Source organism: Betta splendens, chromosome 5 (assembly GCF_900634795.4).
Source record: "Betta splendens chromosome 5, fBetSpl5.4, whole genome shotgun sequence".
Lineage (NCBI taxonomy): Eukaryota > Metazoa > Chordata > Actinopteri > Anabantiformes > Osphronemidae > Betta > Betta splendens.
Window position 1 is genome coordinate 15,560,158 of NC_040885.2, and position 24,515 is coordinate 15,584,672.

General features: G+C 39.3%; 4 protein-coding genes across 4 annotated transcripts; 2 read left to right on the forward strand and 2 right to left on the reverse strand.

Annotated features, from left to right (window-relative positions):
• Positions 1 to 19: 19 nt before the first annotated feature.
• On the reverse strand, positions 20 to 1,462 carry LOC114855114 (cytochrome c oxidase assembly protein COX14 homolog). The gene is made up of 2 exons (XM_029149942.3): positions 1,306 to 1,462; positions 20 to 481 (listed from the first exon to the last, which is right to left on the reverse strand). The coding sequence occupies exon 2, from the start codon at positions 469 to 471 to the stop codon at positions 295 to 297; it is 177 nt and encodes a 58-aa protein (XP_029005775.1). The 5' UTR covers positions 472 to 481; positions 1,306 to 1,462; the 3' UTR covers positions 20 to 294.
• A 319-nt stretch (positions 1,463 to 1,781) lies between these two features.
• Positions 1,782 to 2,823, forward strand: LOC114855111 (pre-miRNA 5'-monophosphate methyltransferase). The gene is made up of 2 exons (XM_029149940.3): positions 1,782 to 2,026; positions 2,212 to 2,823. The coding sequence occupies exons 1-2, from the start codon at positions 1,823 to 1,825 to the stop codon at positions 2,758 to 2,760; spliced, it is 753 nt and encodes a 250-aa protein (XP_029005773.1). The 5' UTR covers positions 1,782 to 1,822; the 3' UTR covers positions 2,761 to 2,823.
• A 2,090-nt stretch (positions 2,824 to 4,913) lies between these two features.
• On the reverse strand, positions 4,914 to 16,154 carry ppp4r1l (protein phosphatase 4, regulatory subunit 1-like). Its single transcript, XM_029149938.3, has 20 exons — positions 15,941 to 16,154; positions 13,956 to 14,000; positions 13,322 to 13,451; positions 11,834 to 11,940; positions 11,583 to 11,725; positions 11,228 to 11,374; positions 10,825 to 10,932; positions 10,324 to 10,389; positions 10,044 to 10,202; positions 9,569 to 9,693; positions 8,586 to 9,067; positions 8,180 to 8,487; positions 7,650 to 7,736; positions 7,350 to 7,535; positions 6,685 to 6,846; positions 6,419 to 6,519; positions 6,197 to 6,317; positions 5,950 to 6,084; positions 5,668 to 5,809; positions 4,914 to 5,515 (listed from the first exon to the last, which is right to left on the reverse strand). The coding sequence occupies exons 1-20, from the start codon at positions 15,945 to 15,947 to the stop codon at positions 5,370 to 5,372; spliced, it is 2,907 nt and encodes a 968-aa protein (XP_029005771.1). The 5' UTR covers positions 15,948 to 16,154; the 3' UTR covers positions 4,914 to 5,369.
• Positions 16,155 to 16,239: 85 nt separating this feature from the next.
• rab22a (RAB22A, member RAS oncogene family) lies at positions 16,240 to 24,199 on the forward strand. The gene is made up of 7 exons (XM_029149941.2): positions 16,240 to 16,544; positions 17,090 to 17,169; positions 17,396 to 17,477; positions 20,167 to 20,238; positions 20,409 to 20,515; positions 20,621 to 20,730; positions 20,944 to 24,199. Exons 1-7 carry the CDS (start codon positions 16,509 to 16,511, stop codon positions 21,036 to 21,038), a joined length of 582 nt encoding a protein of 193 aa, XP_029005774.1. The 5' UTR covers positions 16,240 to 16,508; the 3' UTR covers positions 21,039 to 24,199.
• The last annotated feature ends 316 nt before the right edge of the window (positions 24,200 to 24,515 follow it).

A 24,515-nucleotide genomic window follows, 5' to 3' on the forward strand; every position in this document is an offset into this window, starting at 1 on the left:
CTGTTCACACATAAACCACTGTGGTTGAAGGCATATTTAATATGATACAAAACATTACAGCCATATTCACTTTGGTAGCCAAACAACATGGGTTTAACAAAGGCTGATGCAAATAGAACACCCTTGGTTAATTTGCTTGCTAATGTTTTTCTAAACAAAACATCTCAAGGTGACATGATTTCCATCAGAATGAAATCACGTAATCATCCTGAGAAGAGGGGGAAAACCCACATAACGAAGCAAGAAAAATGGAAAATATCATGTGCACAAAAGGCCGGGCCAGCCACTCTGTCATCAGTCTTTAATGACTTCAGGATCCTGGTTTTCTGCTGCCAGCTTTAGCTGCTTCTGCTTCTGCATGAAGCGGTATCCTCGCAGTGCACACAGGTATCCGCCATACACAGTCAGCAGCATCATCGAGCCAGAAAAAGCCCGGTAACCAATGTCAGCCAGGCGCTTTGCAGTCACCATTATGGGAATCCTGAAACGACCGGCACCAGGAAGTCAAGGCAGGTTCCAAAACAAAAGACAGTTTAGCTTACTTTAAATATATACATTTAAGCAGTTTCTCTATTATTAATCAACTGAACATGGAACAGGCTATAAAATTGATATTGGTCACTATTAATTACCTTGCAAACTTACAAGAAAGGTGGTAAAAAAAATAGCAAGAACTACAAGAGTCACAACACTTTCAATATGATGAACAAAATGGCAAATTGTCACAGTTCAGAATCTGGTGCCTGCAAGTGTTTCTTGCAGAAAGAAGAAATAGTCTTTTAGTCATTATAACATCTGTCACAAATAGGGGGTGTCTTACTCAAGGACTCAACTAGAAACCTGGTGGGCTTGAACCTGAGACCTTCTGCTTCCCGGGACGATACCCTAGCCACTGAGCCAAGCCAATTCCCATAAAAATAACCATCATTCACTCAGCTCCAGTACCTCCTACAGTTTACACATGTGGTTCAGCTGTGAGTGAAAAGTAATACAACTCTGTGACTGCTTTGATCTTTTGCAAACCTAAAAAAACCTGCTGCTTATGAAAGCAGCAGAACACACTCGTGCCAACTAAAAGCTGTTGATGTAAACTGGCGGTTTTGTCCGTCTAGTTTTATAACCCAAGAGTATTTTCTCTGTATCACAGTTTTAACTGAAGTTGCGATGGATTCCAAGCTAGCCAGCAGAGTTTGATGTTAATGTCTGATTTGTACATGCTAATTGACGGTGGACACCAGTTTTTGCGAAGTGAATAACGTCTTTGCTGTGGCCCTGTACAAAGTAGAAACATTGTTTTTCTCTTACCTTTAATGGTAAAAGGACCGGTAGAGAATTGACGTGATCCTCAATGTCAACATGCGACGTTAGCTTTGACTTCCGCACGGTACGGAAACCCGCAAAGGACAGTTTTGATCCATATGAAACCTCGAGGAAAAGGTTTAGGGCGTCACCTATCGATCTGGAGAACTGAATACGAAAACACTACATACTAATAATTATAACGTTACTACAACTCAATACATACATATATACGCATTGTAGTCAGCAAATGTAGTGGGCAAAAGCCACTGGTTAGCCTCTTTATCACAACCCACCGATTTGCAATTTCTCGTTAATTAAAATATTATGAAGATGATATCTTATTATAGCTCAGGTTCTTGATCGTAGTAATACATGTTTTTGTTTGTTGTTTTTAATATTTTTACAACACGAATTAATATAAAAAAGCAACTATTTAGTAATAGCCCGAATGATAACCGAGTGGATAAAAACCGGGAGTATGTGTTTCACCCGGAAGCATTTTAGAAGTGCACAGACTAAAATGGCAACATGTTTGATAAATAGTGATTCTGCTGACGAAATAAATGATCCTGGTGCTGCTCCATATGGCAACTTTATAAATTACTACACCTTTAATCCACCGGAGAACCGCCTGAGTTTGATTCCAGCCACGCTCCTTCAGGATTTAGGTTTTAGCGTCGGCCATAAGACCACGCTGATCCTGGACGTGGGGTGTAATTCAGGGGTATTTATAATATGTATTTTGTTGTTATTATCTTAACTATTTTTAGTAACACGCATGTTTACTTCCATATTCATGCTGGCGATTTTTAAAAATAATCAAAAATTTCCTAAAGTTGGTGAAGCTCCATATCAAAAGGAGCTACACATTGAAAAACAATAACAACGAAAGCTGTTTTGTTTCGACAGGAACTTAGTGTGGCCCTTTACAAGCATCTGGTGCAGGAGCAAGTACAGGCAGATGTGAACAAAGTTCATCTCCTGGGCTTTGACTTAGATGAGAACCTCATTCAGAGGGCTCAGCAGACCAACCCTCTGCCCAGCTGCATCTCCTTCATCCCTCTGGACATCACTACAGACACTCACCAGCTACAGGATTACCTCAGCCAACATGGCTGCCCCCACTTCCACCTGAGTCTGTGCCTGGCTGTTACGATGTGGGTCCATTTAAACCACGGAGACTCTGGCCTGCTGCAGCTTCTCTGTCACTTGGCCTCTATCAGCAAGCACCTCCTGTTGGAGGCCCAGCCCTGGAAATGCTACCGCTCAGCAGCCCGGAGGCTGCGGAAGCTGGGTCGATCGGACTTTGACCACTTCAAAACCCTGAAGATTCGGGGGGACATGGCAGAACACATCAAGGAGCACCTTGAGGGACACTGTGGCATGGAGCTCATGCAGAGCTTTGGCAGCACAGCATGGGACCGAAAACTGCTACTATTCAGAAAAAGAAAAGACTGAGGCACAATGCTTTTATCTTTTACATGAGCACAACCAAAGAAATAAATGTGGGAAACAAATGTATTTGTCTTAAACTATTGTATCAAAAAAACTGTTATGCTTAAACGTTTTATAAACCAAGATAGCACTCTGTGGATTAAGAAAATAGATTGACTGCAACCTCATACTCTGCTCATATGAATGGTTGTTTGACTCACTGACCAATCAAATTATTTGAAAGAAAAAAAATCATTCCACTAATGAAGCAAACAAATGTACACATCAAAATTAACAGCTTTGTTAATTTACCTCTACTTCGTAATTATATAGTCACTAGACATGTAAGAAACATTTCCTGAAAATGCATTAATAGTTTATAAGCTAATTTAAAAGTTTTTTTGTTTGCCCACTAGGGGGCAGTGTTGTGTACATTTATTTTCCCTAAACACTTAATTTTGGCACAGTGTGTTATGGTGGTGTTAATATAAATAGTTTCAATCACAATACACTGCTTAGATAACAACATCTAAATGAAACATAACTTGTCGCGACAACTATCATCCTGCCAGATTCCTTCCCTACTTTTAACTGGGGGCCTCAGCCTATTTACATATTGTCCAGTAACTGACATTGAGGGTTTCTTGATAAATACAGTTTACTTTGAGTATGAGTCAATTGTTTCTCTGTACAGTTGAAAACAAACAAAAAAATATAAACTAAAGCACAACTTTCTAATTTTCATCATTTTAATTACAGAATACTAAAAATAACATTACATAAAATGTCTTTTTAAAAGAAACCATTGAATATTACAAAGGTTGTAAATTTTGTAAAGTTAGGATATAAAATCTTTGAACAGTGGTACATAATTGAAAAAGAAAAATAATTTTCATAAAATGTATATATTAACTGTTCTACAACATAAAAAATGAGATGGACACAAATTGCAGACAGACGAGATGAGTAACCACCGCCATTACCGCAGTGAGCTCTCCTTTCCAAGGAAGAAACATTTGAGATGCACAGCACACACCACAGTCAGCTTAAGTTCTCAAGTTATGCCTATGTTTAAAAAAAAAAACAAAAAAACAAAAACGTATCATTTACAACGGAGGAAAACTTACAAGAGACTACAAAAAAGTGACTTGGTGACTGCTCCCAGTATTCACACATCTCCATTGGTAAAAACCTGACTAACTGGCCCTGATTCCATAAAGAAATACCTTCGTCCACAGTTTTAATCTGTACAAACAGTTGCAAATGTTGAGAAACCTTATACTCATACTTAAAATTATTCCACCAAGACAGGGAAATAATAGACTATTGTCTCAACATCTGGTAACACAGCCATTCCTAAATCCTACTGTACAACTGCTCAGTCAGATCCACTGAAAGCTACCATAGTCACATAATTCATATCAGGAGGTCAACCTTAGGCAATCAGAATAGACTATACACAAGTGGGGGGAGGATGAGAGGGGGAACATGCATAATCCAACAGTCTGCTTGCTTTCTTCCTCTACGTGTCTTACATCACTGTGTCACATCATCATGAGCCCTTTAAGATGTTAAGATGTCCAAGTCAACACCACAGAATCGCTCAACGGGAATCACCAGTTAAGGACATTCATAGCCTGTTTGAACCGCAGATGTCCTTCTACCCGTGCGACAGACTGGCCAAACAGAGGTATTTCGTTTGTCTCCTGCCGTGTGGGAGACACCTTGTGTCACATTTTTGGTAAACGGACATAGATGGAGGGGGGGGAAGCAATCAACAGTTCAAAAATGTCAAAGATATGGTTTTCCACCAAGAATAATAGTGGTTTCAGTTGTCCATGAAGACCAGATGGACAAATGCAGAGAAGGAGAAGACAAAAGAGAAACAGGCAACACAGAGGACATCTCAGAACAAGAAAGATGTCTGAGACAATGGAGGCATCAAGGAGGAAGATGAAACGCATCCACAGAGCTGCTCAGTTTGGCTGGTCTCTTGCTCAGACAGCTGGAGCTTTCCTCCCCACAGGAATCCAGAAGATTCTGCTCATAATTCAAGCTAATAATGCTGTTTAGGTTTAGATGAGTCCCCCTGAGTTAGTGCACACATCAGAATCGGGCAGGTCTTGCCCAGTTGTTCAATAAGAAAATAGACAAAAAAAGAGGCAATAAGGAAAAAATAAAAATAAATTCAGCAATTTTATATCAAGCTTACAATTAGCTTTGGACAGAGAGCCCGTTAAGTTTTACAAGGTAGTTGGGGAAGGACAGTCTTTGTCGTTAGTGTGGAGGAGGCGGGAAAATGTTCAAATGAAAACACGGCAGCTTCCACAAGTGGTGCAGGTGACATGAGTCCGGCTCATTCGATGAAAACTCAGAATTACGCACATACTGAAGTTATGTTCTCTATGTAGTGCCCAACCAGAGACTGGGTTGTTTGTTTGAGCATGCTCACACTTTCCTGTTTTGTAACCTTACACGATGCTCAAGTGGTAGTTGGTGCAGGTCCGCTCAGCAGGCAAGTGGTTAGGGTTCTGGTCAGGTGCTGGTGTTGCAGATTACACTGACTGTGCATCAGTCAGACAGACAGGTAATTAGACAGGCAGGTGAGCTGTAACAAAAGTTGGGAGCTGAGGCTAGATCAAGGGAGCCGTGTCCATCAGGCCTTTGTTGGGGTCCAGGGTAGCAAAGAAGCGCACGTCTCGGTCCTTGTCCGACTGCAGAGCCATGACGGTCTCTTCCAGCTCATCAGAGTAGGCACAGCCTGGCTCCTTGAAGAACGCTGTAAACCAAGCGCAAGATTAAGGAGTAACGTCAGAAAAGGGAAATAGGAGCTTCCTCCTAACCCAAAACCCCACACTAAAAAAAACAAAAAAAAACCACACATGCTTCCCATATTTACCAACATCAACAGTTCATTGGTTTGTATTTTACCTTTCTCCATCACACTCTGCCGTAAAGCCTTGGCAACCAATACACGAACATTAGCCACCGGGTCGGAAGAGAGGCTGAGCAGGCTGGGCAGCAGGTGTTGGCTGAACTGCTCCATGGGCATACAGTCCTCCTCTACTATGGCCTGAAATATAGAGACACAAAGAGACTTAAACAGGCCCGTTTGACAATGTGGGCAGATCGGACCACAATCTTTCAGTCATCCAGCAAAAACTTTAAAATAATGAAAAGAAGCCTCCTTCCATCATCAAAGTCACCACAAACCTGGCAGATGAAAGCAAAGGCCTGCCGTCCCACCCACTTTGGACACTGGCAGAACCTGATAGTGAGCTCATTAATGAAGTTCAGGCCCAGATCATCAGCACCGCATGCGTACAATTTCTGGAGGATCTCTACGACCTGAGACCACAAGATGGAGAAACATAGTTTAAAGCTATTCATGACAACACTTCCCCATCACCAGAAGTTCTTGCGTCAGTAAACAACCCCAAACACAACGCTGGCCACTTACCAGCTTGTACGAGATCCACCTGACCTCTGAGACTTTATCGGAGCAAAGTGTGAGCGCAATCTGTCTGAGGTAGTCGTACACATCGTAGTGGCTGTACAGCTCAATGATCAGTATCAACTGCCTGTACAGACAAGGACACAATAAAAAACAGTTGTACATCTGTAGGCAGTGTGTATTTCTTTCTGAACTGGATTTTGATTAGAAGAGCAAAAAGAGACGCACTCTGCCAGCTCGTATCTGAACCTCCAGTTGCGGCTGTTATCAGTCAGCATGAATTCCTGCAGCTGGTACAAATATTCTCTCCTCTTGTCAGCGTGCAACAGCTGTAAGAAAAAGATGCACAGGAGCCATTTTACTAGTGCAAACCTTTTTTTAAGCAGGACAGCTAAGTCCTTTGTCATCACATTAATATATTGTGGCAAATCAAAACACAATTATTACTTTTGTGGTGTGTCACTACGAAATTGTGGATGAATCTAGAGCCTTACCTTGAGGAAGTCATAGAGATGTTTGAGCACACCAATGCGGACCTCATCCAAGTCTTTGAGGAAACCATTGAAGATGGGCACCAGATCAGCTGCTGTGAGCTGGTCTCCCAGGATAACTGCTAGTTCGTGGATAGAGAATGCCAGTGTACGCCGGACCTTCCACTGAGAGGCAGGGATGGAGACAAAAATGATAGTCAGCCACGAACAGACAAATGACCAATTGAATAGCAACAAACTATTACTGCGTTTAGGCTCTCTGAAAAGGTAGTAAAACCCCAAGTAAAGCACGTCATTTAAAACAGCCTCAAACCAGTTACTGGGCTGATAAATGATAGATAGATAAATGGCCGAACATTTGTGCCGTGATGACGAAGCAAGTGAGGGCTGTCACAGTTTCCGTTTAGGATTAAGCAATAGTTCCTTTTCTACATTTCCTTTTGTTGCACAAATCCTGAACTCTTAACATGTTGCAGTGTCATCTTAATAATTTGAAGAAAAAAAATTGACTTTAATTCATTTACTCATTGTCTAAAAGCTTTAAAAGCCATTTACTTATTAAATTAGCCTTTAGATAGACAGAAATAAATGTCACAATGTGCTTAAGTTTTATATTTTTCATGTTGCACTACAACGCTGCATCCCAAGGTTTTCATTTGTGCGCTTACCTGGACATCTGTAGCAAGGGTTTCATATGTGTCCTTGAGGCAGTGCCAGTTCTGTCGTCCCAGAGTAAGTGCAACGCCTGGCAGGCTGAAGGCACAGTGTTTAGCTATTTCTGTATCCACTGTCTGGGCACGGGCCGGATCGGTCATAGAGAGGTACTGGTCCAACAGCTGCTGAGGGATGACATTCTGAGGACGAGAAATTAAATGGTCCGATGGTCAGAAAAGCTTTTACTACCCAATGCCAGTGGTAAAGAGCAGGTCAGTATTTCTGTACGATGAATAATGGTAGTGTTGACCCACCTGAATCTTAGGCTTATCTTCAGAAACTGGGCTGTGAGCGAAATCATCCTTTTCCTCCTCATCCATGCCCTCAATCAGTTCCGACTCCTGAGAAATATACAAATATGAAGATACTCCATTAGAGGTAAAAAAAAAACAAAAAAAAACAACCAAAACAAGCCATTACAAAAAAAAATTCTTAAATCACTGTTCTTTATTATTTGCATATTCACAAGATTGGTACCAATGCTGGATTTATCCATGGGCTGGGGGTTAAAGCTATATAGCTATAGGGTCTACTATAATCCATATGGAATGATTAAGTAGTTGGTAGGCTTGTATCTTTTATGACTTAGTTAGCAAAGATGACAAAAAATTAGATGTACAAGTTTAGAAGTCTAGTCTAGAATCATGGTGGTGCTGTAAATGAGAGAAAGCTGATCAAAATCGATCCCTCATGTCAAGTATAAATCCAGCTTAGCTTTCCAGCTTTTAAATTGATAGCCTCAGAATTTATCCGAGGTATTTTTTATATTTGAAATGTGTCATACTAAAACAGGGGAGTCAGGGGGAGACTCGTCTTCCAGGGATTCTGTCTGAGTCTCTTCATTTCCTTGCTCCTGGATGGGGCTCGAGTCTGGGGCCAGAGGAGGTGCCGATGTTTGCTCCTCTTCAGTGGAACTTTCCTCACTCTCTGACTGAACCTGGACAGAACTGCTCTCCAGAAACGGCTTCTCTTCACTATTCTCAGGCTGCGTCTCTGGCAGGGATTCAGTTGGGCTGTTGTCTGTTGGGCTGCTGTCTGTTGGACTGTCAAGTTTGGCTGCTTTGAGAGCTGCTGAAAGTACTTGGACTTGAGCTGAGGGTAAATTTAACACACACAGGTCAAACATTAAATAGCTGCGAAGTGCTGCATGTCTACAGCTTATCACACACATTTAAGCTCTACAGACATACCTTGTACATCAGGGTCATCCATGTGTGGTTGCAACCGGTCCAAAACCATTTGGATCTGGTCGCTGGTAGCTTTCCCATGGCTGGATTTGGAGTCAGGACAGCTTTGCTCAGGTTCCTCCTCTTTCTCTGTCTCAGTCTCTTTCTCTGATGTTTGACTACTTAGCATTTCCAGTTCGCCACTGATGTCTGGTAACGGGGACCTCCAGTAGTGAAAGGAATTAAAGTTCTCATCAGTCTGCTCTGGTTCTTTCGTTTCAATCCTAATCATGGGGCTGTCTAAACTGTGCACAATGTGGGTGGAGCTATTATGCACCACTCCAGAAACAGGCGTGTGGCTGTCATCGAAGCTGTGCTTGTCTTCACTGTCATGCTCTGGGGACGGTGTTGCACGGCCATCCTGGTTTGGAGGCGTGTGGGTGATGCTTCTTTCTGTGTGATAGCTGCTGTTGTTGGAGCAGTTTAGGGAGTTCAAGGAGCAGTTGCTGAAAGGGTGAGAAATAAAATAAAAATACTAAAAAAAAGGTAGGAAACCTAACATTGGCCTTATTGAACCACAGCCACAGGTAATAGCCCAGTGTTGCATAAAGTCTGAAGCTTGCACAGCTTTATATATGAATATTATTAGCAGCATTTCCGACATAAAACACCATTAAATTAAGTTTTGAAATCTATATATCTGTTGAATAAGGATGTAGCCATTCTTAATAACTCATGCCTCTGCAGATAAACCTTGACAAAGCAACTGGTGTGTCCTGATGATGTCCACGTAATTACAAGAGTGATTAACGAAAAGCTGAATGTGCCAACATACTTTTTTGTTTTGCATAAACCAATGTTGTGAGTTCACAGAAAGAAACTGGATTATCTGCTGAACTCTAACCCACTAAGAGACACAAAACGTGCAGGCTGCAGAGTTCAACGTTATTTGATCAAACTGTAAACTGACAGGTTCAAAGTAAAGTAATAGTTGAAAAGTGTCTTACTTATCTGATGTGCACTTCGGGACCTCTAATAAGGCGCCATCCTCTCTGAAATGCAAGCCTGTGCTCGAGGGATTTGCAAAAGTGGAGATGAATCGTCCCAGAGATTGAAAGGCAGCTTGGCGCACCTAGAAGTGGAGCAGAGATCAAACTCTTTGACTAAATTTTCAAAAGAACTTTAATGATTACTTCTGGCTGAATCAGTTTACTTTGTAAACTTGGCTTATTCCTTTTAGCAGAGAAAATACAAGTGAACCATGAGTCTTTGCCTTGTGACTGTAATCTGAACGAAACAAACATAGCAGACAAAGCTCAGAATACACATGTGGACACTGCACAGTTCTGTGTACCTGCTGCATTCTAAAAACAATATCTGCTCAGTTTTTTTCCCCCATTTTCAACATAGGAAGTTAGAAATGAGCTTCTCATTTTCATCAACTACAGGTATTACCACATTTCCACCAAATGTGCATCTTACCCAGCGAGACTGGTCACTGATGAGACTGATGAACAGGGGGGACAGCTTTGTGCGTCGCACCTCTGGAGAGGTGGAATTGGAGACCATCATGAAGCACTCGGCGCAGGCTTTCCTGATGCCCCACAGGCTGTCTGAGCACAGATCGAAGAACTTGGAGATCTATGTTCAAAGCGAAAGCAAACCAGTACAGCTTTAGTTGCATGTTTGAACTGTAAATTGATTTGTAATTAGAAACAGAGTAAAATACGTTGCAACAATCTGCTGCACAGTGAGGCCTCACCAGTTGTTTTTCTGTCGCTTCCTGACCCACAATAGAACAAAATTCTCCAAAATTGGCAGCACAGACCTAAACCGGATGACACAAACATAAACAAAAGGCTAAATACTTTATCCATTAGTACCATGATAAGTACTGGTATCTTGTGTCTATACTGTATATTACTGTATGTTTATTGTTCAAAACTCAAATACTATATATTGCTTTCCCATAAAATACTGGTTAGATTAAGGCAGAAGACAAGACTGCTTTTGCAACTGTGAAATACTTCACAAATTCTATTAGTTACACCAGAGAATCAACATTCTCCACGGAACAACCAGAGCATAGTGTGGCTTAAGTTGATGTGCAAAACAGATTTAAGACTGACTTAGTTACATAGATTTTCACAGAACACCACTAAACTATAGCGTAAATTTGTGTCCGACCACTTGTGACTGCAATCTATAATATCTTAAATATCTGGATGCTTGAGACAAGAATGGGTTATAGGTCATTCATTACCTTGCGGACTTGGAAGAGTCTGGAATCACTGCACAGGTCACAGAAACGTGGCAGCAAAAGATGCTCCACTGTGTCTTTGCCTAACATGGTGACAACTTTACACATTATCTGTAAAACGAAACACACAGAAAGCTTTTAGTGTCACCATCACCAAAGCCATACTTCAGCGACATCAACTTTTCTGTAGAGGAACAAAAAATAAAAAGGTAAAAGGGTACTGGCATAAATGATAAAAAAAAGAAAACACTGCCTCCATAATGGGATATTATTGATAATATTGAGATTATATAGCAATTTAAAAGCTGGAAAACAAACTATACATTGGGTCGAAAACCTTTTGTTTGGTATTTTTCCATCTGCTTAAAGTTATTTAATATTAATCTAAAACAATTCATTTTCTTACAGCAACTGCCTCTATTTTGTAGTCGTCATCGCTGCTGGGTTCTGTGAGGTCCAGCAGAACTGGACAAACTTTTGTCTCCATGTCAGCTTTAGAGATGAGTCCCTGCTCCAGCAGAACAAGCAGTGCTGCCTGACTGGTCTTGCGCACCTAAAGTAGTGGAGAGGAGTTAAAATAACTTGAAAAACATAATGGGGCCTGATCAAATTTATTAAAGCGTTTATATACTGAGAGTTGTGTAAACACCAGATTATAGCATGCTGGCATCAAACTTGTGATATATCAACTGAACCTCATACCCATCTGTGCTACATTTAAATGTAAAAGTGAAAAACAAAACTGGTACATTGGAATTCACCTGGTTATTTGGATCAATGAGATATCGGACCACAATTGGTACCAAGTATCTTGAGAAAGCTGCTGGGAAGTTGGGTCGACTCTCGTGTAAAAACATGGCAATGTTGGGGACCTGCTCCATTAGTTCTGCTCGCACCGTAGGTTCTGAATACACACATTACACGATTTAAAGGCGCTTGCAACCATGTAACGACTAAACCATAAAACAGTTTACGTTTAGTTTTTAACCACCAGAAATAAAAATGCATCTACCTCCATCCTCTGACATTCTGGCAACTGTCTCCATGACACTGATAAAGTCATTTTCATTCTCGCTGAACTCTCGAAGCACATCAAGCAGGCCACGAGCCACAATCTGCCTAGAAAGCAACAGGAATGTCAAGTTAGTAGACGGCTTGCCAATACCTACAAGTGCTGAGTTCAAGCAGCGAAACACGCAGTGCTGCCAAGCTGTCAAAAACACATGTTCTTGGAAATGACAGCAGGGCTTAAACCCTGCAGAGTATGACAAGAGAGAGGAACTAACACACTACTGTTACTACTAATGTCTGCAAAGGCATGGTGATTAGATTAATAAAAAAACAGAGGAAGTGACATGTTTAGATGCTTTGTTAAAATAAAATATACATAAATTAAATAATTTCCTCTTCTAAAATCAAACTAAAGCTAAACAAAGACCTCCAATCACCCAGGCCTCTACTTTACATCTTTAAAGACTTCTGCAACAGAGGGTTAACACTGGCATGTGATTAGTAAAGACACAGGAATGCAGCCAGACATTTAGATGACTATGAAAGAACAGGTCTAAAGATGACTGGAAATTATTGTGTAACAGCTGACGACAGCAACGACTTTCCTCCAATCAGTGAGCACTGAGTGATGAGTCCGCTAAAAGAATTAAACAGCATTTGAATATATGGCTCCAGAAGTGACACCTTTGAGGCCATTTCACAGATGTTTCCTTGATACCAAGTGCCAGTAGGTTGCAGATGTTTCCTTTTTGCAGAGATTAACTATGTGCAGCATAAAGTTATCAGCCTCACGCAATATTTGTGAGCCGAACTGGAATTTGTCTTAAAAAGACTAGTTTTTGTTTGTTGGAAAATATTTAAATATTTTAAATCACCACACTTTCATAACATACACACTTTGCAATGTTCTTGCAACAGTCCTTGTTTAGATGATCACCAAAGTTAATAAAACGGACAGTTTTAAAAACACTGGTAACTCAAAGAACATTAACATCTCCTTAATAACCCAGCTACTGAAAATCTATGAATGGAGCAAACAATTAATAAAAATAATTTTTTCCTACATCGGGCTTGTTTTTGAAACATGGTGGACAAATTTTGCAGTGTAAAGCAAATTATACGGACATTTGCAGGCAAGGCTGTAGCTGACATGATTAAAAAAAAAACCAAGAAGATCATCCTACATGCAATGATCTCTCATCATGCAGCTGCTCAACCCTTTCCACCTTGTTTACAGCATCCAATAGTAGTAGTAGGTTTTTAATGGGTCCAGACATCTCGATCTTTTCTGCCCTACAGTGTTCACTGCCCAATGTGTATCCACTGCAGTGCTTGACTTGAACTGACTGATCAGTGATCTGTTTTTAGTTTTGATCTGATCTTCTGTACAAAACTAGCACCAGAATATTGTGATCTACTTTCATTCTATGCTGAGCAAAGGCAGTTTTGTGTTACTAGAAATCTTGTAATTATGTTGATCTTCACTTACCTGTTGAAGACATTCTCACTGAATGCATACTTCTCTAACTTTGCAAGAGGAGTTAGGTTGTCTTGGCCTGCATCCAGAAAGGCTGTGATGCGGATGCCGTCACACTCCGAAGCATAGTCATCAAATCCAACTTTGGGAAAAGAGAGAATTTTTTTTTAGTTGTATGTCACAAATATTGGAATAATAGATGAAAGACACAAAGTACTAAAAATCTATTTTAATTATGATAATGACGGATGTGTCACAGTAGTTACATGACCACATTGTTGGTAATAGTAACTGAGGCAAAATATTATCAATAAACCAGCAGATCAAGCACAAAGTCTAACAGATTACTCCATTCAAAGTTCTGTCCATAAATAAACAGTGGCTCTCCAGTTTGCCCTGAATCATCACCTCAGCTAATGCAGACAGCAGGGACTGTTGGTGTTTCTAGCTGCTAATAGTAGCAGGGCATACAATCTGAAATACTGCTGACAGCTTCACATTGGTAAATTGTGTTGGGCAAAAGAGGACACGCTCATATCTACCTGCTTAAGGGAGAAAAATGTTTAAACCTGCAGGAAACTAAATGAATTATCCAGGTATAGTTTTAATGTGTGTGCAAAAAATAATAATATATTTGGGTACTCACAGTCATCCATATCATCATGGCCATCTTCAAAATATAAAGATAGACCTGCAAGGACAATGGTACTAAATGTGAGAATATTTCAGGTTAAACTTATCAACATGCAAAAACTGTCCACATACCACCAACATTCACAAAATCTAGCTTAAAGATTTACATGTTAACAGTTACTATTAAGGGGCAGGTTTACCCCCAGTAACACTACCAGAGTGGTCTTGGTGAATAAACACTCATGATGACAATGTTAGTAAAGAATATAAAACTAATACGACAGCATACAACAGTAGAATTTGCTTTATGACCAATTTATTACATTGCTTCATTTTCACTTCATGTACCAACTTGTAGTTTTTTTTGCAATATTATAATGAAATTTCCTTGACTTATAAATTGTGCCTTATTAAAATTACCACAATTGCTTTTTTGTATGAAATTCAACTCATTCCTTCGTTTTCACTGCATTTTACACACAGTGAAGAGTGTGTAAGCAGTTTACCATTTTTAATTATTCACTGTGTATCTATATGCTGTGTATCTATATGCATTAGACACAAGACTTTCTGCATTAGATCAATAAAGTTTTTCTTATCTAATATTAACTACATTTGTATTTTTTCATTAAATGCTGCAATTTTCCCACAATCAACTATATAACAAATAAGGACAACAAATAAGCAAGATATCTGAAAGACATGTCTTATGTCTAAAACCACAAAAACTCCAAGTCACTATTGTATATTAAACGTTTTCCTTTGCTCTGTGAAGAAAAGCAGTACTAACAGAGGCACAGGATTTATCCTTCAAAAGAAGATCATTACATTTACAACTTTTAAAACCACAGACAAAAAGCAACAGCACTTGAATAGATTCCATTATTTAGTGAACGCTGTAAAATAATACAAATTAGAACTATTAATATATTGAATCAAAGTAAAACACACAACTTGATTGGCTAACAATCATAGTAGATGCATCAGTAGATTGGATTTTTGCTTTGTAAATATTAGAGATTATTAATTGGTTATAAAAATAGTTTCTCTGTTGAGAGCCTAGTACTGATCATTGCAGCTCCAATATCTGTAAAGACAAACTCAAAAACAATGGATGTACTGGTTCTGATTTATCACAGAATAAATACGTATCTACAATTTTGTTTTAAATTACGTTTGGTTGCAATATGCAATGTGTGTGATAGCTTGTGTAACACACCGACACTACAAGACTAATCTTTTTTGTGTCTGTTGTCCCTCGGTCCTGCATATAGAACAACGAGGTAGGACAATCAAAAGAAGAGCCCAGAAATAAGTCCCACTAGGAGAAGCATGCGGTGGGATAAAGCTTGTGTTTACAGCTGGATAAGCAAGGGAATGTGCTCCAAATAAAACAGCTCCTATTTCAAAAGGATGCAGTTGTTGTAGCTTTATAGAACTGATTGAATACAGTTACCGAAGGCCTAATAACACTCCCAAAAAACAAAGGCCAATAACAACGAATGCTCCCTGTTATGGTATAGATGGGGATTTGGTCAGCTTATGGCTGAAAATGACTTTAGCAAGCACGCTAACATGTTTAGCTAGGTCGGCTCGCTAGCCTTTGCTATGACAACAGTTGAACAATAAACACGACTAAGGAAATGCGAAAACGTCTAACTATAAACGACACGGATGATTTGAACAAAACTCGGATATACAAAGTAGTTATAAATGTAAAAGAAGCCTTAAAGTGAACCATTTTCCCAATCCAGAGTAGGTTTCGTTAGCTAGCCAGCTAGCTAGCTAGCCAGTAGTGCTAAGTTTGCTAACACGGTTTGTCAAGTCCTTTCGCTTCTGAGGGCTCAATTTAGCTAATATTTCTCAGGGTAATAATAGAATACATTGAAATACAACACACATCCATTACAAGTTAAACATGGGGAAATTAATAGCGGTTCGTACAACATACACAGCGCAAAAGTATAAAAGGAAACACTATTTCAAAAGTGCCATTACCTGCCATCTTGAGTATCGGTTCGGCTCTGCGGGCTGCCGTCCCGGTATGGGCTGTCACCACAGCACAGCTGTCACTCAAACAAAGCAGCAAACTACTTCCTGAAACTACCAGATGCTGGAATTTGGCGGTTTAATATGTTTTAAACACCTAAGCCGATATCTGTTTCCGATCTTGGGCACAAACTCGACATAACGGAGAGTAGGGGGCACCCCGTGGGCTTTGTGCGTCTCCAAACGAAAAAAAAACAAAAAAGGAAGAAGAAAAAGAATTGAGCGGTCACGTGACCGCCTGCCGTAATTCAAGATGGAGACGGAGCGACTTGGGAGCTTAGCTAGCTAGCTGTTTACTAAAATCACAATATGGCAAACGCGACGCAATACCTGACGTTTTAGCGCTATTTGTAACTGTTATTACCCAAGATAAGACGTGTATGCATCCGCTTTTGGCCGCCATGACGATGACTTGTTTGTAAACACAGACCACCTAAAGGATATAGAAGAGAAGTGGTCGCCAGAAAAAACTGTCAATGGTAATCATCACAAACTCATTTTAAGAGAGGAGATCGATATGGCGCTGAGGGAGTTAAAAGTTTGTCTCCTCGGGGTAAGTCTGAATTTGTTTTTATGTGAGCACGTCTAAGCGTTGCTTTTCAGAGTCTTAGTGAACCTGTGGAATTAAATGGGTCTTACTACTTCTAGTAACAGACAGTGGATGGCCATATTCTTGGTCAGGTTTGTTTACATGTGTTAAATGTGTTTATTTATGTGATTTGATGGGTTACATTGCGATAAATTGCATTGCAATTATACAATTGGATCAAAACTCAATCGAGCAAACGTTCTTTCATTTGCTTTCTTTACATTTTTACATTCTTTTTACATTTTTTAAATATAACTCACCCTTCATTTGGCACTTTAATGCAAACCTTTAACTTTGATTTACATTCAATTGTAGGATACAGGTGCATCTCTTAAATCTATATATTCACTGCAAAGTTGCAGTAGACTTGCAGTAGATTGTCTTCTGCTAAACAGCCTTTCTTCTCAAATTTCTCTGCTTATAGCTTCTTGAGTGCAAAAATTGCAAATATTTCCAGTAATTGTATCTTTCTGTGTTTACAAATCAGTGTCTTTATTTTGTGTCTGCAGGATACTGGTGTTGGGAAGTCAAGTATTGTTTGGAGATTTGTGGAGGACAGCTTCGATCCAAACATCAACCCAACAATTGGGTGGGTTTCTTCTGTATTTTGCTTTTATGTTTTTGTTTTGACATTACTTATAGGTGGTTTCTGTCATTTACTTCTATTTGTGTGTTACACACAGTTTTTACTGTTCTGACAAGCCAAACTTTATTTTTAGATTTAAATATAAATTATTTTATTTACTTACTTACTTACTTTGTTATATTCAGTTTATAATTAAGTCTGTATGGATGTATGTATTTCTTTTAACCAGGGCATCCTTCATGACCAAGACAGTGCAATACCAAAATGAATTACACAAGTTCCTTATCTGGGACACGGCAGGACAGGAGCGGGTTAGTAATCTTCACTCAATCAATCACCATTAGCAGGATTCACCTTTGTGTTTTGAAACAGCAGTGCACAGTTTCATATTATGTGCGTTTGCCTTACTGAATCTATTCAACAAATTTTAAAGGAAGTGAGAGTGCTACAGCATGTTTAAGAACCACTCCCTGAAAAAGCTTGAGTCAACATGAATAGTGCAGTTATCCTCTATTTGTGATAGGGGGCAACATTTACCTTGATATATGTACAGATTTAACCTCTTACCAAAATTATACTTAGACCAACCAAGATACGTGTACTTTAAGGAACTACTTTCCTTACTGACTCATTACTGATGTACAATTCCCTACATTTCTCCACGTAGGTTTTATGCATTACTTCCCCTTTTCCGTCCATCACCTTTTCGTTTTTGTGCACAGTTCCCTGCTCTTGTAATGGTTTTGCCCTAGTGCTGAGATAAGAAACCTCTAGTGTTTTGTCCTCACACCAGTGCATTTAAGATAAGTTGAGTAGATGAAAGCCAAGCTGTCTCAGGCCCTTAGGCACATGCTGCTACTGTCTCTTATCTAAGACTCACTGCCACCTCACATCAGAAAATCCCCTTTTCTGTGTGTTGTCTTCCCATTCTTTTATTTTGTTGGCAACAGTCTATTTTCCTGCCTAAGATTTGTTTTGGATTAATTCTGTTCCCACATTTTTTTTACTCCTGTGTGGCTCCTTAAGCAGTGAAAAAAGAGTAACAACATTCCTCTGGTAGGTTTTGCGTGTGTTTTATACAAAGCTGCTGTGGTATTTTGAAGGCTTTCGTGGCTTGCTTTTTAACCTCTGTGGAGCTTTGGCCTATCAAAATCTGTTGATTTGAAAAAGGGGAACATAAATCCAGCCAGTTCACATGGATAGAACAAGAAACTAGCGCGGAAGGAAAGGCTTTGTGATTTCCACACTCTACAATCCATATCTCAAGACCAGATGAGGCCATACGAGTACATGTGAGCCCAGCTGTCAACAGCCCATCTAGACCCTCCCCCCTCTGACTGCTCCTTCTCACTCAAAACAAGCAAAGGGAACTTTGCATCCTACTGGAATAGGAGGATCCCTTTCATTATGCACCCGGCTTGTGGTTTCAGCAATTAATCAGCGCTCGCAGGGCATCACTGCGCCGGTTTTCTCGGCTGCTGTGTGGCCAGACGTCTGGCCTTGCTGTGATTGCTCTTGGGTTAAGGCACAGATAGACCACACAGGACTGGCGCGCCCAACACAGGCCAAAGGAAAAGACAGTGCTCTCCTTAGTGCCTCTGCCAAATATCCCAAGTTGGATTCCCGTTGGTGGACTTGGGGCCAGTAACAACTATAATTATGTGGAATGTGTGCTTTCCTTAGGTAACCGTGTCACTTCAAGATGGATAGTTTATTCCATCATCATTGTAAAGAAAAATAGAATTGGCAAGAAGGCAGAGTTGTTTCAAGTCAAGGTATTTTTGAGACATGGATTATTTCTTTTAAAATTAATACCATTAGTTAATACATGACACATGCTTGAATTAGCCCATTAAAAGCCTGTTAAGCAAATATTGCAAGAAGGCATAAAATGATTTCCAAAGTTTAGGAGTGGTAGATGTATAGCACTCTTTTTAAACCTATACCTAGATAAAAATAACACTGGTTATAATGTGTATCATTTTGAATGTTATGGTGTTAGTTTTTGTTGAAAGACTTTTGAGAGAACTGTATAATTTTAAGTGCTGCACTTGTCTGTCTACCCTCAGCTCTGTGTGGATGGATAAACATACAGCTGTACATTGTGCAAGTATTTATGTCAGCTAATAATCTTATAGATTATATTTCATTTTTCAGTAGCAATAATGAAATAAATAAATAAATAAAATCTTCATTACATTTAAAATATCACAACATATACAGTAACAGGGACCAATAGCAGAATCCACGATCCAATTACTTTACCAGAAAAGTACTAAGACTTGGCAAGAAAAGACTAACACCAGTACCCCCCCCACCCCCCCCCCCCTCTATGGATTTAGAAAATTTGCGCATATTGTTTTGATCATGCAAGGCTTTATGGTGTACTGACTTGAGATCAAATATATGGTCCTCCATAAACATCAAAACGCTAAAAGCTTTTGACACATTCTGCTCATCTTTCTCTTGATAGCTTCCACATGTGTGAGGTCTTAGTGGAAAGACTCACCATACTTCCATTTTAAATAAAGTCGCCCAGCTTATAGGCTCAGAACACCAGACCTGGTGTCTTTTGTTGCTTATTTTTATACTCCGTGTTGAGATGAAACCCACAGTAATCACTCTGCTTCTGTAATGGATTAACCTCAGTTTGCAGCAAGCTTAGTCACGTTTATTTTTGCAGTATGAAAATATACTGTGTAATACTGCAGTTATACTGAAATGTTATTTTAAACGCTTACATAAAAAATGGAAAGAGTATTTAAAGATTAAGACTGTCTTTTAATAAAATCATTCAAATTCATGTGCTTTGCTGTAATCCGTTTGACATGGCTTCAAAACTACAGCGCATATAAATTTAAGGGAGATCGTGCACTATAGTTCAGACGGGGATGACTTTCAATGTTGTATTTCTGTGTCCGGTGGCAGATGCCACTTGTCTGTTATTAAAATGCTGCAGGTCATTAGTCATTCCTGTTTACTGTCTGTGTTTTCCTGTAGTTTCGAGCTCTGGCACCGATGTACTACCGCGGTTCAGCAGCAGCGATCATTGTTTATGACATCACAAAGGAGGTATTGTTTTCTTTTTCTCCTTAATCACTAATCTGCAAAGCGCTTACTATGTGGTGGCATTGTTTCTCTTCATGTCTTTGTGCATTAACGAAACATATAGGACATACTATGTTTTGTGTTTGCTTTGGTTAATAAAGTCAAACTAGTTTTTAATTTCCTTTTTAAATTAGGAATCCTTCCAAACATTGAAGAACTGGGTGAAGGAGCTACGCCAGCATGGGCCTCCTAATATAGTGGTTGCCATTGCTGGCAACAAATGTGACTTGTCAGATGCCAGGTACATACTGTGTATATACCTACTACTGAGTTCTAAGTTTTTCAAAAAATCTGTAATGTTTTTAGCTGTCTATCGGTTAACATGACATATTTCTTATATTCACAGAGAGGTCCAAGAAAAGGATGCCAAGGACTATGCTGACTCTATCCATGCCATCTTTGTAGAAACCAGTGCCAAGAATGCCATTAACATCAACGAGGTCTTTATAGAGATAAGTAAGTGTTTGGCTTGTACAACCTATGCCACTGGCCTTTGCAGTTTAACAGTAAAAATAAAGATGTAGTTAAATTAAAAGACAATCATACTAATATTAGCCAGTCAGTTCTAAAATCAAGAATCTCACATGAAATCAGAAATGGAAATTTAATAAAAATGGGTTTTAAGGAGAGGCATAAAACATGGCACTGACTCCGCCAACCTCTCCACAGGTAAACGTATCCCAGTGGCAGACGGAGCAGGAAATTCAGGAAAAGGTTTCAAAGTGGGACGTCAGGCGTCAGAGTCTCGCAGGGTGTGCTGCTGATGATGGCGACTGTCCCCACACGACGTTTGACCTGACCTTCGCTGACTCCTTGGTCTGGTTACATTTGCAGCTCTACACACTCCCAAACACTCGGATATTAAAGTATCACTCCGACAATTGTAGCAAATGCATTTATATACTACTCAGCAACAATAAATCATCTAAAGATTGCTCACAGCAGAATTAGTTTATTGGACATAGATACTTTATGTTCACGTCTCTGTGAAATAGCCCAATGCTGTACATGCAATTTCTCTGGCTTCTGTACAGGACTGGTATGTAATAACCTTGGTCATAGGAACTTTAGGGCTACAAATTCATAGGAAGAAGAAGGGTTATACTCGTATAGTAGTATAAATCTAGTGAAAGTGCTTAAACCAAATTATTTACATATTACTACATATAAGTTATTTTCTTTTTTGGAGCATTTCTCTACAAATGTCCTGATTCTTTGAAGGATCTTTATGGTCAGTTTGTATAATGAATAAGATTTTGAACAAAAAAGGACACTTTCATCAGTGTCTCTTAAAATTTATTTTTTTGTGTTTTTGCTTGAAGCCATTTGTTGGTCGACAATTTAAACTCATGAAGGATAATAAGAACTGAGTATTATTGTGTTTTCCGGTTAAAACACTAAATTGGTGTTTTGATATAAAACACAATCGTGAAAGGCTTGCGGAAGCCTGTCTCCCTTTACAAAGGGAATAGTCCAGCGTCTGGGGAAATGCTGTACGTTTAAGTGTGTGCTTGCCAAGAGTTTGAAGAAACACTTGGTACCTCTTTCACATCTGTACAGTGAATATGTAGCTGGAGCCAAAAGCCTTTTTTATAGTAGCATAATGCATGCATGTGTTTTTATGCTAAGATAGTCTAACCAGTTATTCACTCTTGGGGGTTTGATCTTCTCAACTAACTGTCCACCAGAATACAACTAAGGATATTTGCCTGAACTGCAGGACATTTTTTTATTGTCACTTGTCCTAAATTATAAGAGTGAACATAGAATTACTCGTAAATCTTATCTGTGTGATGGGATTAACTCGACAAGCTACATCTCTCATGCTTTAATCAGGCCTGAAAATGCCTGTGTCCGCCGACTGTCTCAGACTTGAAGGTGATTAAATGATAAGAGTTCCAGCTGCTTGGATTTGTCCCACATTTCCATTTGTAATTGCTGAAGAACTATAAACACAACCTTGTTAAACATCTAATACTGCACTGCGGATCCTGACATTTTCTTCCCCAAATTGTACTTGAGCTTTATTTATCTCTACTTTCATTTTAACTGTTCGCTGGTGAGTCTCTCTGTCTTCGATTCTGTGCTGCTACTTAACAACTGTTTACAGCGGGGGGCTGATTTTTGTGTGTGTGTAGTGGGTGTTTTGCCAAATTCTTTGACTCTCCCATAAGCCTTTTACATCCAGTTTTTCCGTAATTGGCACCAAATCACATTTCCAAAGTTGTTTTACTACCTGGCCATCGATGAAAATGCTCATTTGGAAATGAGATAGCAATTGGAAGAAACTCTGAAAGGGCACATTTAAATCCTAATTATCCCCTCAGCAGAAGCTTGTAGCTGGAGAAACTGACGTGGCACTGTCAACAGTCTGACCCTTTAACGAACCTTAGTCGTCATTCTGCTTTGAATTAGTGCATTTGCTCTGTTACAATACTTTTTTTCCTGCCACTTCTTTATGTTGTTTTCTACTCTTATTGCAAAGGCATTTTTTTATTATGGTGTATTTGGTGCAAATAACAATTTTCACAAACCTCTACCATTCCCTAATATGCAAAAATAATTCTGTGCTCTTATGCTATATTAGTGTGGTTTCATTTACCTCTGGCTTTATTGAACGTCAGTGGCATGATGACCCATGAGCCCCTTTAGCCTTATTTTTTTCTCTGTTGCCAATAAATACAGATGTGAGCTGATGTGAATCATATTACATTCCCTTAGTTATAAATATAATGTGTAATTTTTTTGTCAGCACAAGCAAGCCAGCAACTTCATATGCCTTTAAGCATGTTAGACGTAGCTGTTATTGTTGAGCTGTGTGCTGTCTTCTCGTCAAAGAGTTTTCCTATGGAGTGCAATAGTTGTTCTTACAACAAAAGTAAAATGTGACCCAATCAAAGGAGTCAGTTACAGAGTATAGCACATACTTGTGCAAACCATGTGATTTCTTTTTCCTCTAGTCTCCAGCAGATGATCATTTGTATTGATATTATTTTACACATATTAGCTGATGGTGCATAGCTCAAATACAAAATACATACATTGATCAAATGATGATGGGGCCAACCAAATATTTTAAAAAAAACACAGTTGTGTGCTAGGTCTGAACTTTTTGAATTCCCTCTGCTGTCTTTGATAATTCACAAAGCATTACATCATTATGCTAACTCCCTTTAGTCTCTGCTAAATCTTCAACAGTTGTATTAAACAGGGAATCGCTCTAGTACATACAAATCTTCACATTTGATTTACTGTTTCCATTAATTGGCTTCTATTACTAACCACCAGTCTCTCTGCAGTCTGTTAATACGTCTGTTAAATTGTTTGATTAAACATTTTCTTGAAAGTCTCAGACTTTCTTAATGTCCCATGATGTTGTTTTAGGCTTTGAGTGTTTGCTCGGTTCTTACTGCTACAAAGAACATGATGCCAAATGTTGTCAAAGCCGTTTTACTATACACCATGCATAATTAATCGTTTTTTATTGTTGATGTAGTATAATGATTTAAAGTACTAATCACATAAAATGCTTAAATATATTTGAAGTTTAACAATGGTGACACATGTTTTCTCTTATTTGGATACAGGAGGCATGAATACTGTGTGTCAGTTTTGCATTGATAAACAATAATAGTCTTGGGCTGGCCCTGGGAATGTGATAAATCAGTTTGTGTAGAATTTTCAAAGTAGATTTATACCATCCAATTGCACACAAACCAATGACCATGTTCTACATTCTACGCCAACATTGTGACCACAATAGACTTGTGCACCATTTGCAGTAATACCATCAGCACTGTAGTTACCATATTTAGCTTTTTACTACAGTTCATGTTGATTGTAACAAAATGGCTGAAAACACTTGTTTGCAGTGTTTCGAAAAGGGAATTGTTCATTGTTTATGAATAAAATATTGACAAAAATCCTCCTTGGTTCCCTCTGTTTTTTCATGCAGCCAGTTTGTGAGTGGGAAGTGTCTTTCTCTCTTGTCTTAAGTCTAGGACTCAACCTTTTCCCCTGGGACACAGTGACAATGTTAGCACTGTGTGTTTTCGTTGCTCAGTTAGCAGCTGGCTGCCTGTCTATATATGAGTAAACATGATACGCGAGACTGACTGACTTGACTGGCAGCAGCCTTTTCACCTCCCTTTGTGTAGTGCTGAGAAAGCAGAACACAACAACCCTTAAACCCAACCTAGACCCTAGTTATAAAGTTGTGTGTAGAATTTGTGTTATTCATT